Raw genomic sequence first — 16803 nt, forward strand, 5'->3', positions numbered from 1 at the left:
TATGAAGAAATTTAGGTTATAAGGCCTCACATGATTTGTGACGTCACTATTAGTTACTCAACATACTTTGTCTGACGCTTGGGGAATTTCCACTAGCAAAATGAATATTTTAAAATTTTGTAAAACAGTAACGGGTCGCGGTACTCGTCTATAGCGTTTCCTCTTGTTTTTGACTTGTTACCTACCGCGGTATTTTGTGGGATGAGCTTACGCTTGATATGAATGTACCGATTTAGTCCGGTCTGCATGGCTGCCCCCGCTTGCTAAATTATGTTTTGGTTTTGATTTGTTTGTTGGTTCAGCTGGCTTGGCCGGAGAGCCGACGACGACGTAGACGCAGTTGTTTTTGTAATTGCAGAAACAGTAGTTTCCGATTGTACAGGGAAGCGATTGCCCAAGCTGACGTCAGTGCAGTTGTTGTTGAGAGGGGGAGGGGCATTGTGAGCTCAAAGACTGCCGCCTTCGGTTGCGGTAAAAGATATTGCACTGCTTTTTGGCTCCGGAGAGACATACGAAAGTAAAAGTAAGTGTTGTTCCAAACAACAGTGAGTCGGCGCTCGTCTTATTGCTGTTGTTGCCTTTTTCGGCTTGGCTGCCGGCATTTGTTAAGTTTTCGTTTTGATTTTATTTGATTTGGATATTAGATTTGATTTTATTTTTATATTTTATACTGTTTGTGATTAAGCTTATGAACACACACACACACATCGCAGCTCGCTAGCAAGAGAATCATATAATGACCGGTATAATGAAGCAAAAAGGATGCATCTTTGTTTAAATTATCTACGGAAGGAAAACAGCCTACGGTAATGCAGGTCTGGCAACTGTATGAACTGCCATCGAATCATTGCTTATGAATGGCCAAGAAATGCCACAACATTCCTAATCTTTAGCTTTATTAGCCTTGCCCAAAACACAACATGTAGCCTTGCGGCAAATAATACCGAATAGTTTAGGGTGTTTTGTTTTTAGAGGTTTAGGGCTTTAAACTGTAATAAACCAACGATGGAATTTTTGATTGCCATGAATTTATTTTATATTCGAAAGATAATGCAAGGTAATGCCAACTTAAAGTTCTTTACCTCTAAAAACAAACACCCTTTATATAAAAAAGCCTCCGCTGCAAGAAGGAAGTTTATACCTCTAAAAAACACACCCTATATATGTCAAAAACTGCTCTGTCCTATCGTGATTCGGCCTCTTAAGTTAACTTCGTCACCTCTCGTTTGGCAAATCAACTTAAATTTGAAATCCATCGCCCAACCATTTTTATAACCGTTACTCGTAGAGTAAAAGGGTATACTAATTTCGTTTAAAAGTATGTAACAGGTAGAAGGAAGCGTTTCCGAGGCTGTAAGATATATATATTCTTGATCAGAATCAATATCCAATACGAATGATTGAGCCATGTCCGTCTGTCCGTTTGAACACTAAGATCTCAGGAACTATAAGAGATATAAAGTTGAGATTAAACATGAAGATTCTCGAGGTCCATGCGCAGCGCAAGTTTATTTCAGCATCCTGTCACGCCGACTCTAAAGCCCACAAATCACGAAAAATCAAAATCTAAGCTAAAAAGTTTAACTTCAGTAGGTATAATCTTGGGATGCCAGCGCATCTTATGGTGATTCCATTATGCGGCCACACCCACTATTACGCCCACCTAGGTCGAAAGACGGATTTAGCATTTTGTAGAAAAGATGATATCTCAGTAACTATAAGTGATAGAAAGTTTGAATGTAGCTTTTTATGATGCCCCCAATACGAATTATTTTCTTCCTATAAAGCCACGCCTACTCGAACGCCCACAAAGCGCGGAAACTGTGGCGTCCATAACAATATAGTGTATGTCTTCGTTCGACTTTGTATAATTTATTTTTGTCAATCTCTTTTTATTTACAAAAAAATTTTCAAATCGGAACATGTTTTTGCTATTTATGAAGAAATTTAGGTTATAAAGCCTGACATAGGCAGTGGCGTCACTAACAGTTACTCAACATGGTTTCTCCGTCAACAGGTGGCGCTTTTGAATTTCCACTAGCAAAATTAATATTTTAAAATTGTGTATAAAAGTAACGGTTATTCTCTAGTTGAGGCACTCGACTTTAGCGTTTCCTCTTTTTTTATCAGGAATCGCCAAATCCTCGCTAGTATCAAATAAGTCTGTTTGGATTTTTTTTCTTAATCCTTGTAGCTGCCGTTACCAAGTTTATCACCGAGTACCACCCATATTTCGACAATGGAAAACAATACCGGAAAATTTCGAGCTTACTACAAAAATCAGCGACTTGCTTATGGAGCAAGTGTATTTTTTCGAACACCTTTCCATTGGACAAATTAATTTAGGAAACCATATGCCCACATTGGTAGGTAGCAGCCTCTGAGCACTCATCTTTAATTTCTTTAATTTAGGAATCCAGCACATCAACGCATCATTAGCACAACTAAAAGCGAAGTCCTTCCTGGATATTATCTGAATAATTCGCAGGTCCCTCAATTAAACCAAAAATCATCATTACCTTGCTTCTCTTTCGATTTTTTTAGGATGCATTCTTTAAACTGTATCGTTGTGTTCGTATTACGAATGTATCACTGTATCATTACCAACTTTTAAGTAAATGATCTAATTTCAGGAAGAGACAGTATTGAAGAGGTTGTTGAAATTCGTAAATAAGTTAAGGACCTCTTGGACAAGGGATATTTTCCGATTTGTAAATGGTGCTCCAACAAAGCTACAATGCTAGAAGGAGTAGATGAGTCGTATCGGGACAAGGCTTTAAAATTCCAGGCAGATTTTAATGCGGGTCCTATGGAAGGTTAAGCTTAACTGGGATTAGTCCTTATCGGGATCTCTACACACGTTTTGGTCACAGAACGCAACCGTTGCTTGGTTTCCTCGCTTTTACTCATCTTTCGAAATATATGGACTTTGAAAAGCAAGCATGGCCTCGTACGGCGCTTGCATTTATGTGCGCTCAAAATATCAAGGCGTAGTTTTATTGAATCTTGTTACTTAAAATCAAGAGTTACGCTATTGAAGTTCCTCACCATTCCGAAGCTAAAGTTAGTCACCTACAATAGTTTTGGCATGTATCCGCCAACCCTCGTCTATAGCGTTTCCTATTGTTTTGGCACGGATCAGCCAAACTTTAACATGTTTGTCTCAAACAGGATTTTACAGATAAAAGAGAGAACTAAATTAACGTCACGCCAGAATCCGGCAGATATCGTAGACGTACACCTCTTGAGCTATTGGGATAAAGGCTTTGGAGCGAAGGACCGGAAATTTTAATTACGGATTCTTTTGCATGGCCTGATGGCGCACCTTCTGTAGAGGAGCTCCCTGAGCGTCGACCCAGCGCATTAGTGCTGCTGGAAATTCTTTTGGGAAATTCCGAGAGTTTTTGGTTACATACATCGGTTCATTCAAACGCGCAGCAAGGATCGAGTACGGCATAAAGAACACCGGCCGTAGAGGAAATTAACGGCGGTAGTCATCTGCTTATAAAGGGTGTTCAACATGTGAATTTTTTTCTCTTCCGAGGACTACAAGTTTCGTCACTAAGGCTACGCACTTGGAAGTAGTCGAGGATCCTTCAGCACAATCCATTATTGCAGCCCTGAAAAGATTTATAAGCCTGAGGGGGAAGCCTCAAACGATAGCGCACCTTCTGTAGAGGAGCTCCCTGAGCGTCGACCCAGCGCATTAGTGCTGCTGGAAATTCTTTTGGGAAATTCAGAGAGTTTTTGGTTACATACATCGGTCCATTCAAACGCGCAGCAAGGATCGAGTAAGGCATAAATAACCCCTGCCGTCGAGAAAAGTAACGGCGGTACTCATGTGCTTATAAAGGGAGTTCAACATATGAATTTTTTTATCTTTCGTGGACCACAAATTCCGTTACTAATGCTGCGCCCTTGGAAGTAGTCGAGGATCTTTCAGCACAATCCATTATTGCAGCCCTGAAAAGATTTATAAGCCTGAGGGGGAAGCCTCAAACGATAGCGCACCTTCTGTGCTGCTAGAAATTCTTTTCGGAAAATTCAGAGAGTTTTTGGTTACATACATTGGTCCATTCAAACGCGCAGCAAGGATCGAGTAAGGCATAAAGAGCCCCGGCCGTCGAAGAAATTAACGGCGGCACTCATCTGCTTATAAAGGGAGTTCAACATGTGAATTTTTTCTTTTCCGAAGACCACAAGTTTTGTTAGTAGGGCTACGTACTTGGAAGCAGTCGAGGCTCTTTCATTACGATCCATTATTGCAGCCCTGAAAAGATTTAAAAGCCTGAGGGGGAAGCCTCAAACGATTTGGTTGGTTAACGCAACCAATTTTGAAGTAGCCAAAGCCGAGCTTATTGAGCTTCGGATACTATTCGTCAGCGATCTTCAAAACAGCGAGCTATGGAGTTTCCTAACTTCAATTGAAATTAGATGGAATTTCATCCCACCTCAATCTCATCATTTTTGAGCGTTGTGGGAAGCTGCGGTCAAAGCCGCAAAATTTAATTTTGTTCGCGTTGTTGGAAAATCGATTCTAACATTTCATGAGCTGCGAACTTTAGCTTGAGAAATTTCCGTCCCAATTAATTTCTGTCCCATTTCAGAAAACCCAGACGCCTGCTCACTTTCTTATTGGGTCTACATTTACACCAATCTGCGAACCTGACGTCACCCATTAGATCCTCGATCGTCTGAGTCGGTCCCAGCATGTGTGCCAAATGCAGCAAAACTTCTGGCGCAAATGGAGCACCGACTACCTCTCGTTGCTTTAGGAGCGGAGCAAATGGTGCTCCCCCGAGCACAATGTAAAGCGAAGCAGCAAGAAGGACAGCATATTCTATACGGTGACGTGTCGTTAGACTGGAGATTATGCTATCGACTACGTTGGGGTAATCTGAACTAGCTCTATTAAATGAGCAACGAGGAAGAAGCTTCCAGAGCATGTCGGGAGCAGTAATTTAGTAAAAATTAAAATCACTGATTACTATTTGGTCAGCATCACTGATAACAACAATGTTAGTGCTGAATTATCATAAGCGCATACGAGTTGCGTATCTCTCGGCTAGTTTCAACATTCGTTCTTTATCGCTGTCTAAATGCAGTCACATCGCTGCTAAAATAAAACATACAAAATTAAAGGCTTCTTTAACACCGTTACAGCAGCGCATTTTTTGTTAATAATTAATTTTATAAAAAAGTCATAAATTAGTGTCCTCCTCAAAACAACGTACATAAAGGAAATCCATTTCTAAGTAGAAGAAAGAAACAACATCAACGTGTATCTATCATAATATCGAAAAGCGTTCCACAGGGCATAGCTCCGTTATTATACATGTGTATAACTTCGCATAATCAAATATGCCTTTGTGTCTAGTATATAGTCAATAAATATATAAAAACCAGAGGAAACTCTATAGCCGAGTGCCACGACTATAAGATACCCGTTACTGTTTTACACAATTTTAAAATATTAATTTTGCTAGTATAAATTCACAAAGCTCCACCTATTGTCAGACAAAGCATGTTGGGTAACTGACAGTTACGTCACCACCGATGTGAGGCCTTATAACCTACATGTCTTCATAAATAGCGAAATAATGTTCCGATTTGAAAAATCTTTGATAAATCGATGGATATTAACAAAAACGAAAGCATTCATAATTTTTTTTCATTCTTGTAGTAATAATACATACTTAATTTCAACATTCTACCTCTAATAGTTCATATGATTTCAGAGAATTTAGTTGGCGTTAGAGTGGGCGTGGCAGGAAATAAACTTGCGCTGCGTATGGAACCCAAGAATCTTCATGTTTAATCTCAACTTTGTTTCTGTTATAGTTCCTGAGATCTCAGCGTTCATGCGGAGAGACGGACGAACAGAATATATATATGTCGGCGGCAAGGGTATGTCGGTCGGCGGCAAGGGTATGTCGGTTGGCGGCACTTTAGATAATTGATGCAACTGCACAGCGAGTTCCGATCGGTTCGATCACACAAGCTCAACTGCCCCAGCATACCCGCTCACGGCATAAACTCACTCGAGTCGAGCGTATGCAGCCATCTCTGTCTTACTCAAGACTCTTTGTATCTTACCATCGGACCTCACTCAGCAGCAGAGCGTCTCTGCCTCTGCTGTCGTGATTTCGCTCAATATCAGCTAGTAAAGCAGAAGCAGGGAATTCCCCGAATTACCAAATTACCAGAATGCTACATTTACTAGGAATCACACTGCAACACGGCCTTCCTGACCTATCACACGTCCTCGTGTGCTACATCCACCACCCATGTCCAAGTCACATACCAGATTCTTTTAATTATGGTATCTCTTGGTTTTAATAACATTATTTTCTATTACAATTTACAAACTTACAGAGAGGCTTACACAAACATTAACTGACAAATTTTGTTATCTAGGAAACACAATTTCCTTTTGTTTACAAACATAATACATTTTCTAATTCATAATCTTATTCATTAATCCTAGCTTAATCCTTATCAGAATTTTTCAATAATTCAGATTTTACACAACTTAGTTTTGTCTCTTAGTTTCTCAATTTAATTTGGTGTACTCACTTACACCCAATCACCTTGACCCCCGCCATAACAAGTCCTTCTGTCATGGTGCAATCATCACTGACCCCCGCCATAACACTTCTCATCCCTGTGAGACAGCTGTTATGGTGCGGTCCTCAATTCCCCTCTTGGGACACAGGCGCACGCTTACTAACGCGGTCTATTAGTTCGTTCCCCCCTGGGAATCGCCAACACTTAGGCCATCGAATTCTTCGTTTAATTCGTTAAATATTTGTCTGCTTGGTAAAGCTCTTAGCCACTCATGTGAATATTTATACGTTCGCTTATTAACTAATGATTTTAGTTCATATCGATCGCCGTCTAAGACCTTGATCACCTCAAATGGACCTTTAAATTTGGGGTCGAGCTTTGTCTGATGCTGTTCTTCGTTTTTCAGCAAAACATGATCACCTACGTTATGCTTCATAATCTTTGCCTTATCGTTGTCAAATCTTTGTTTGTCATATCTTGCATTATTTTCCATGTTTTCCTTGGCTTGAATTCTAATCTGTTCTCTATCTACATCATGGTCTTCTTCGTTTATTGACAATAAACCAAAAGGCCTAGCTTCATTTCCTATTAATAGCTCTAAAGCGCTAAACTTGGTGACTCGATTTGCAGTACAATTCATGGCCAGTTGTACTTCAGCCAATGCCTCCTGCCATGATCTCTGACTCGTTTCAACTGCTGTCAGCATTGTCTTAAGTGTGCTCATCACGCGTTCAACCTGTCCATTTGCCCTACTAGCTCCGGTAGCGATCAAATGCAGCTGAAGCTTTTGAGTGGAACAGAAATTGCGAAAGCCTGAGCTAGCAAAACAACGACCTTGATCCGCTTTTATTCTAGTTGGCAATCCAAATAGCGTCACAACCGATTTCACAGCTTTTATACAGCTTTCAGTGTCTATATTCAGTGTGTGATAAAACATAAACAAACTTAGTGAATGCATCTAATAAAATAATGACGTATTCCTTTAAATCGTTTTTGCCACTCATTTTACCCGTTATGTCGATGTGTACTGTGTGCCATGGTATCTCTATCTTGGGAATTGGATGCAATTCTGCCTGGACCTTTCCATTTGGGGGTTTTGCTAGTTTGCACGTGATACGATTTTCCACAAATCTACGTACATACTTGGTCATATTCTCGAACCAGTTATATCCATATACCTTATCTAATGTTTTTTCCCATCCCAAATGCATAACAGATTCGTGTACGTGGTTGATCACTGCCCACATAAACGCTGGTTTTACCATTCCTCTGTATTTTCCTATGCAATATACCCTTTCTTAATTCAAATGTTTTATTTAAGTTTTCCGGTAACACGTTATTGCGGAACTTGGATGAAATATTGATTATTTCAGGATCGCGCTGCTGTTCGGACACCAACCAATTGTCGGTCACTTCAGTAAGATTAATACGCTTCTTAATTATTTTATCCGCACACTTATTTCCTTCTGACAGTGGATTTCGGGAAAGGAAATCGACATGCGCCATTCGCTCCCCTTTTCTATATTCAAGATCGAAATCAAATGACTGTAAAACTCCCACCATCTATGCACTCTTGGTGTTAATTCCATTTTGGTGAGACTGGCCTTTAAAGAGTTGCAATCAGTGTAAACGACAACGACCTTGTAAATAATGCCTAAATGCTTCATAGCATTGACAACTGCCAAAGTCTCGAGTTCGTACGAGTGGTACTTTACTTCTGCCGGAGAAGTACATTTGCTATAATACTCCACTTCATAGGATTTATTTTCGATTTTATGTAACAATATCGCCCCGTAACCAATGGAGCTGGCATCCGTGTGCAATTCTATTGAATAGTGTGGATCAAATATACTTAATACTGGGGCCTGTGTCAATACACCTATTATTTTCAAACGTATTTGTTCATGTTCTGACAACCAGACAAAATTAGCATTATTCTTTGAAGTAAGCGTATACAATGGTTTTAATATTTCGGAAAATTTTGGAATGAATTGTCGAAAGTAAGAAGCTAAACCAATGAACTGTCGTAATTGAGTAACAGTTTCCGGAGGTGGCAACCCTATCAATGCCTGGATCTTTCGTGCATTTGGCCTAATTTCTCCATTCGTTTTTTCGAACCCAAGGTACTCGATTTTAGTTTTAAGAAACGAACATTTCGTTATATTAAATGAAAATCCGGCTTTACTTAAGGTGTCCAACACTATCTCTAGTCGTTCTAACGCTTCATCTTTCGTTTTAGCTACTACCATAACATCGTCAATGTAAACAATTGCGAACGGACCGAGGGCTTTTATTATTGCACGCTGAAACACAGAAGGTGCGTTCTTCAGACCAAAGGGAATGTTTAAGAATTCGTAATGTCCATCAGGTGTAACGAAGGCCGTTCGCTCGAATGAATCTGGGTGTACAGGAATTTGGTAAAATCCGCTTGCCATATCTATACACGAAAAGTACCTTGCACCACGAAGACCAGCTATTTGATCCGAAATAAGAGGCAGAGAATATTTGTCGGCAATTGTATTGTCGTTAAAATCGCGGTAATCTACACAAAGACGATCTGTGCCATTTTTCTTCTTAACCAGCATCATGGGACTAGCAAATGGTGAGCAGCTGGGACGAATAATTTTTGATGTAAGCAATTCATCAATTTTGCACCGAACGTGCTTCCTCTCATCTTCGCTAAGCCTATAAGGTCGGCGTTGCACAGTCTTTTGTGGATCTATTAGCCTAATTTCTAATTGACCTGTCGTCACACGAATCATTGGAATTCCGTCAATAAACCTATCAGAGTGACATCTCAACATATTGTTTAATACACACACTTCGGTTCTCTTTCAAAGCGAACGGTTATGTTTTTCGCTTTTTCGTCTTCTCGAGCGATTTAATTATTGAATTAATCACCTCGTTTTTGCTACTTTTTTGCCAACGTTTATATACGAGTACTTGAAAAAAAAGCGTCTTTTCGATTCCGCGTCGTGCAGTGCATTTATTGTTATCTGTTTGCATAAAGCATTTATTGCAAACAAATATCAACAACTGTGGTCTGTATTCTAACATATTTTTTTTACTTTTCTTTGTGCTATTAGTAACGGAACTTTCACCGCTTACCTCTCCAGCACAACATCTCTTTTCTATATCTCCCACCGGTTTGTAGCTCTCGAAAACAAACTCTCTCTCCCTCTCTTATACAACTTGTACTCTCTTATAACGCCTCTCTCTCGCTAACACTCTCTCGCTTACTCTCTTGCCCCTAACTGTTTCTCTCACACTCCCTTTCTTCTTCCCTATAATATTTTTCTGGCACAGTGGTTTACATCTTGCTAATTATTTGCCAAAATGTCTGATATTATCTGTTGCATTAAAAAATGCAATACACTTGTGTCAGTTGACCAAGAAAGCGTCCACTGTTGGCTGTGTGATAACATTGCGCAGGGTTTAAGTCAGCTACCATTCCGGATGCTTTGGGTCGTTCTGACTCTGGCTTACACCACTGTTGTAACAGATGTCGTGAGACCCAGAAGGAAATTAGATCTTTTATACGGCAGACTAAAAATGGGTTCGGTCAGGTATTGGTTGCTTTTCGAAAAGCTAACGACCTGTTATTTACAATTGTTGAATGAGTCTCCTAAGCGCAAAAAAACGTCCCATTTGCCGCCAGCGGTTACCGCCAGTAATACAAATAACTCCCTTCTCCCTCCGTTGATGTTCAACAGTCTCCTTCATTGTCACCACTGCCGTCTACCACTCCAATCGTGACGACACCGGTAACAGCCCGTATTTCGGATCCCGAAAATGTTGCTAAGGTGGGTAGGCTTTTGTCCGATGAGCAGTCCGAGGTAGTCGCACTGGACCCTCCCGTGCCAAATGTTCTACAAGCCCAAAAGAATGTACCCGTGACTCACCAGAGGAACTTAGGGTCCGGATTACCGGCACCCACTGGTAGCGTGGGTAAGCCACCCTCCTCGCCAAAGCCCTTGGTTGGTATTCCTCTAGAGAAACACATTTTCGTTTCCCGGCTTTCCCCTGATACGTCCGAATCGGACATCTTAGCTTACATTCAAGCAAAACTTAAAGTCGATATTAGGGTGGAAAATATCACGAAATATAAATATTCTTACGCTAGGAACGTGGCATCTTTCAAGATCCGTGTTCCTCAGATGGCTTTTGACGATATCTGTTCGACCAATTTCAGGCCGCAATATATTTTCGTTCAAGAACATCAGCTTAAAAATAAAAAAAAGAAAAAAGTCGCCCTTTAGGAGTAAAGCTTCCACAAGTAAACGGTCCTGCCAACCTAAAAAACTAGCATCATCCATAATTCTTTCGTACCAGAACACAAGAGGCTTACGCTCTAAACTTTCTAATTTGTTCTCGGTAAGCTTCTCGCTTCCATCCCAGGTCATTGTGTTTACCGAAACCTCGCTAACTCCAGAAATTCTTAATTCTGAAGTTTTCCCCAGTAGGTACACCATATATAGGCTTGACCGATCCCTCGGAAATGGTGGTGGAGTCCTAATTTCAGTGGACTCTAATCTCGTTTCCGAGGTGATAAATCTTCAAACTGGAGACTTAGAATTTATCACAGTTAAAATCTCATTGTCTAGGTTAAATTTATATATCACTTGTTCTTATACTCCGCCTAAGTCCGATTCCTTGACATATGAGCGGCACCTAGCAGCTATTCAGTCTGTCTTCTCAATGTTATCGGACATGGATCAGCTGGTGGTGTTGGGTGACTTCAGCCTACCCCAGGTGGCTTGGTCCATGAACGATAACACCTTAGCTTTAACACCTATGTCGCATCACGACTTTACTGCTGGCATGTTAGACATGTCACTGGCTCAAATTAATCATATAGGGAATTCTTTAGGTCGTTTGCTCGATCTGTGCTCTCTGTGCTTCTCTCTAATACGGACACCGTATCCATTTACAGAGCTCTACCTCTCACACACCCTGAAGATCCTTATCATCCAACATTAGATCTTACGATCGATACGGGGCTATGCACCAAGCCTAAGAACAATTACGCTGATAAAAAATTCGATGTTTTCGTAAAGGCGACTTTAAAAAAATTAATAACTTTATTTCAGAATTTGACTGGTCCGATTTGTACGCACGCACCGATATGTCGACTGCTCTAGATATATTTTATAGTACATTAAACCTAATTTTTGATCGCTTTGTTCCGTTGCGGTATCCGGCTATGGCGGATAAACCCCCTTGGTATACAAGGCACCTTTCTAATCAAAACAATATCAAATTAAGATTATTTAAAAAATACTTAAGAACTAATAGCAATGAATTTTTCGTGCATTATATGGTGGCTCGGTCTAACTTTACCGTGCATAACACTCAGTGTTATCAGAACTATTTAACTCGATGTAAGAACCAGTTTCCCCTGGAACCCCGGAACAGTTCTATAGTTTTGTTAACACTAAGCGTAAATCTAAAACCTTTCCGTCTTTGCAAACTTATTAAAACTTAATGGCTCCAAGTGCAAAGCAATAACCTTCTGTCGCCTAAGACCTAAAGCTGCCACTTATACTTTGCATGGTGTAGCTCTGGAAAGAATTAATGCAGTTGAAGATCTTGGCATCCTACTCGATGCAAAACTTAAGTTTTCCGACCATATTTCCTCTATGGTTAATAAAGCTAGAGGAGTTCTTGGTTTCATTAAAAGGTGGTCAAAGGAATTTAACGACCCCTATGTTACCAAAACACTTTTTCTTTCTTTGGTTCGTCCGATTCTGGAATATGGATCATGTATCTGGGACCCCCACTATGGGGTTCACCAGTGCTTTATTGAATCCATTCAAAAGAATTTTTTAATATTTGCTCTCCGTGGTCTCAACTGGGATGCAAATATAAACCTTCCCTCTTATAAAAGTAGACTGTTACTAATTAATTTGCCATCCCTCGCTAATCGTAGACGATGCTTGTGGTCGTCTTTATACAAAATCTTCTTAAGGGTGAAATTGATAGCCAGACCCTTCTAGGCCGCTTGAATATCCATGTACCCCTTAGGATTACTAGAAACTATATTCCTCTATCCTTAGAGCATTGTAGTTCGAACTTTGCCCAACATGAGCCATTTCTATGTTCAAACTACAATGATCTTTAAAAAATTACTTCTAACTCTTCTCCTAACACTTTGAAAGTTTCGATACTAATCCATTTAGCACAAAACTAACTTTCCTCGTATTTTTCCTAATCCACTCGGATCTATCCCCGTGCACGTCAACTCGCTTCTCGTAGCTCTTGCTGTTTCCACCAGTACGATTTTTGGGGCATACAGAAGCCACATGTCCGTTTTCACCACACTTAAAATATTTAATTTTTGATCGATCCTTCACTCCGGCCGTGCTGCTCATGCTATAACTCCTTTCTGTTGGGGCTGATGCTTTCTTCATTCGAGAGCGGCATTCTGCATATTTGTGGCCATCTTTTTCACAAAAATGGCACTTCATCTGCGACTGCATTCTTGTTGTCTTCTTATCCGGACCCGTCGAATATCCGTCCTCCTCGTTGTTACACTTCTTGAAAGCGTAAGCCTGTAGCAGCTGCTGCAGCTCATTACGAGTGGTCACATTCGTTGTATACAGCCAACGCAACAAATTATTATCAATTTGAGCCATGTGAGCTAACGCTACTGATACCGCAATCTCCTCCAAATTCTGTGCCACTTAGAGAGCAATAGGGTGACAATGCGACTGCCGTACTCAGCGAAACTCTCTCCAGTTTTGGGACGTCCGTTCAAAATGTTCATCAGTATGGCAGAAGTTGTTTCAATGCCCACGAAACGTTGAATGAAGAATATTTGGGACAGCCATTGCCATGCACTGCCTTCTAATGCTTTGCTTAACGCAATCACAAGCGCACTGACTTCAACAGCATTATCCGAAAAAATTAAGTCCACTGTAGTACAACAAGCTGATGCATCTGCTCCAGCGGTGTCAGGGCAAAACTTGGGTAGAGTCACGTGGAGTGCTCTCCCGTCTATTGCCGGTGCTCTTGGTGCCTGCATGGATTTTATTATTTCCATTAAACTGCGATATTGCTCTTCTAAGGCTGCCATATATACTCTAGAGCTGTCCTCTTTTGGCGGAGCCAATCCCACTTCTGATGTCGGCGGCAAGGGTTTGTCGGTCGGTGGCAAGGGTATGTCGGTCGGTGGCACTTTAGATAATTGATGCAACTGCACAGCGAGTTCTGATCGGTTCGATTACACAAGCTCAACTGCCCCAGCATACCCGCTCCCGGCATAAACTCACTCGAATCGAGCGTATGCAGCCATCTACTCAAGACTCTTTGTATCTTACCATTGGACCTCACTCAGCAGCAGAGCGTCTCTGCCTCTGCTGCCGTGATTTCGCTCAATATCAGCTAGTAAAGCAGAAGCAGGGAATTCCCCGAATTCCCAAATTACCAGAATGCTGCCATTACTAGGAATCACACTGCGACATATACTTTATAGGGTCAGAAACGCTTCCTTCTACCTGTTACATACTTTTCAACGAATCTAGCCATTAGTCAATCAACCAATTTGTTGCACATATTCCAAAAATAATGGGGATGTCACATCCTAATATCTTAAAAACTTTTTTGAAGTGAAAGAAAAAAATATTCCGGGTAAAAAAGACTTACAATAATAATGTGGCCAAGTTTTAAGAAAACTGGTATTTAACTACCGATCAATCTATTGGTTACAGAATTTTAATAAAAAAACGAAGTTATAGAATAGATTTAATTATTAAATTTAATTAAGTTTAAAATTCCCAAATTGGAAAACTAGGCTTAATAATAATGGACCTGTAAAGAAAATTAAAAACATTTCATTACAGATCAACACGAAAACCTTGGATTATAATTATAAGTAAGAATAAAATAGCTCGTTGAAGACATACATTTAAAAACACTTAAGTAGATACAACAATATATTCAATTGCGTCGAAGCTTGCATATAATTTTCATAGGCTCAAACAACCACCATTAGGCCAATGAGGCTGAATTGCCTAAAAACCATGGGATAATAAAGATATCTTATGAAATAATTAATTATTTTCTTAAATGCAATATATAAGTAAACGTAAACAAATCTGAGAACACAACTACAAATTGGTGGGTAAAAAACCTGAAAACCCAAAAAGATAAGAAAACCTCAAGTAACTTGTAGGAAAACTCTTACCTAAAAACATGAGAATAATCTTTATTGGCACTTTCGTTTCCTTTAAGTTGACTTTTAACTGTTGAAACCAAATTTGTTGAATAGTTGTTTTGAAACTCTTCGTATTTTTCTTTAATATTATCCCTTAGTTGATGATATCGGCCTGCTATTCCCTGATAGTCATGTAGTTTTTCCATTTTTAAAATAAAATATAGTTTTCGAGTATGTTTTATTTAAAACTAGTAAGAATTAACATTTTTAGTTTTGAGTATGTGCCACCCAACCTAATGCAAAGCTAAACACGAACACGGTTTTGATTGTAAGTCATTCGCATATGTTAAATGTTAACTACTTATTTATCTGCGCATGCGCCAAATCGTAAGCAATTTTAAATATATATATATGTATGTTTATGCAAATTAATCACGACCATTTTTTATGTGTTTTATATCACCCATATTGAGAAGCTTGGACAAAGAGTTTTTATTGAAAAGGAAAGTAATAAAACTTTAAAACTGATTTAAAGTCATTATATTTTAAATATTTATTTTAATTTTAAACAAAATATTTTTACAAATGTTTTCAATTGAATAGTGACTTACACTAAGCCTACAAAACAACAAAATATGAAAATCTTAAAAATTTTGAATTTGTTTATAGTAGTATTTATTTCTTAAAAGTAATGAATAATCTTATAATATATCTGAATAATAATAATCTGAAAAATGTGGGCGGCATATTTTTGTAAACATTTTTTTGGAACTAGTCCACCAAAGGCGTGAGAACAATGCGAACTCGAATGCTTGCAACCATTTCTTAAGAGATGTTAGTCTGAACTCAAGAAGAAAATCAAGTTTAATTGGATCGTCTCCAGAGCTCTGGCAGTCAGAAAAAGACAAGGAATAGCTTCATAGGTGTCATGATGGAACAGAATTGTGGGGCTTAGATTTCAGGTTTTAAAACGACAAACGGAAAGGCTAACGGGAACCGAAGCCCATGGTTAAATCGACTCGCCAATTGATCATGATCATGACTATGTGTATTTAGTTTATAGGACTGGAAGCATTTTCTGTTGCCTGCTACATATTTTTCAATAATAATTTGTCCATTGATAATAGAATAATTGGAGGAAATATAGAAGAAATTAATGGAAACATTCGTTTGACTATTTGTATCATGCTGCCACTCCATTTTGTAGAGCTGTGTAGAGGAGACAGGAGTTACCTAATCTCGATAAATCGCTGGGAATAAACCGATATAAGACACCAGTCTACGTTTTATTTTGATCAGCATGCTTTCCTCAGATAATAGACCGAACAAGTCCTTGATTAGAGGTAAAGTAAAGCTTTTATCCAAATACTGCCCTTGCTTTCCAGTAATGAAAATACTTTCCTTATGTTCATTCCGGTAATTTTACAACTTCAACTGCCTTCAGGTAAGCATTCAATTCATCTGCATGCGTTCCACGGGGAATTATTGGCAACGTCTGCCTGAAATCGCCCCCAACAATATCATCAAGCCGCCAAAGAGGTTGTTATTTCGCCGAAGATCCTTCAGTGTGAAGTTAAATGCTTCAAGTGATTTCTTAAGTGCCATTATGCCCTCATCCCAAACAATGAGCTTGCATTGCAACAATAATTTTCCCATTGCACTGGATCGGGAAATATTGCATATTGGAGAATCAATTTTGTCTAAATTGAGTGGCAACTTTAGCCCAGAATGTGTAGTACGACCGTCCCCTAGAAGAGTCGCCGCAATTCCAGATGATGCTAATGCCAAAGCTATGTCACATCTTGATCGAATAGTGGCCAAAATTAGCGATTTAACAAATGTTTTCCCTGTTCCTCCAGGTGCGTCCAGGAAGAACAGACCACCAGTATTGTTGTCCGTTGCTTGCATTAATGTTTAGTATAGTTGTTTTTGCTGCGAAGGCACATTATTTCGAACGAACTCCTGCAATCTATCAACATTGTTTTGCAGCTCCCAATTTAATTCTTGGTTGAATGCATCGTGCATCGATTTGGCGCAATCATACCTACTTCAATCAGTAGCTTGTTTGCAATAGTCAACCA

General features: G+C 39.5%; 1 protein-coding gene across 1 annotated transcript in view; it reads right to left on the reverse strand.

Moving 5' to 3' along the window:
* Positions 1-15023, reverse strand: part of LOC121530072 (proton-associated sugar transporter A-like) — a 278629-nt gene extending 263606 nt beyond the window's left edge. The window contains exon 1 of the mRNA XM_041818485.1: positions 14753-15023. Within this exon, the coding sequence (XP_041674419.1) occupies positions 14753-14928 (176 nt within the window). The 5' untranslated portion in view covers positions 14929-15023. The remainder of the gene's footprint in view (positions 1-14752) is intronic.
* Between the last annotated feature and the right edge of the window lie 1780 nt (positions 15024-16803).

This window comes from Drosophila eugracilis, unplaced genomic scaffold (assembly GCF_018153835.1).
Source record: "Drosophila eugracilis isolate 14026-0451.02 unplaced genomic scaffold, ASM1815383v1 contig_2169, whole genome shotgun sequence".
In the NCBI taxonomy this organism is placed as follows: domain Eukaryota; kingdom Metazoa; phylum Arthropoda; class Insecta; order Diptera; family Drosophilidae; genus Drosophila; species Drosophila eugracilis.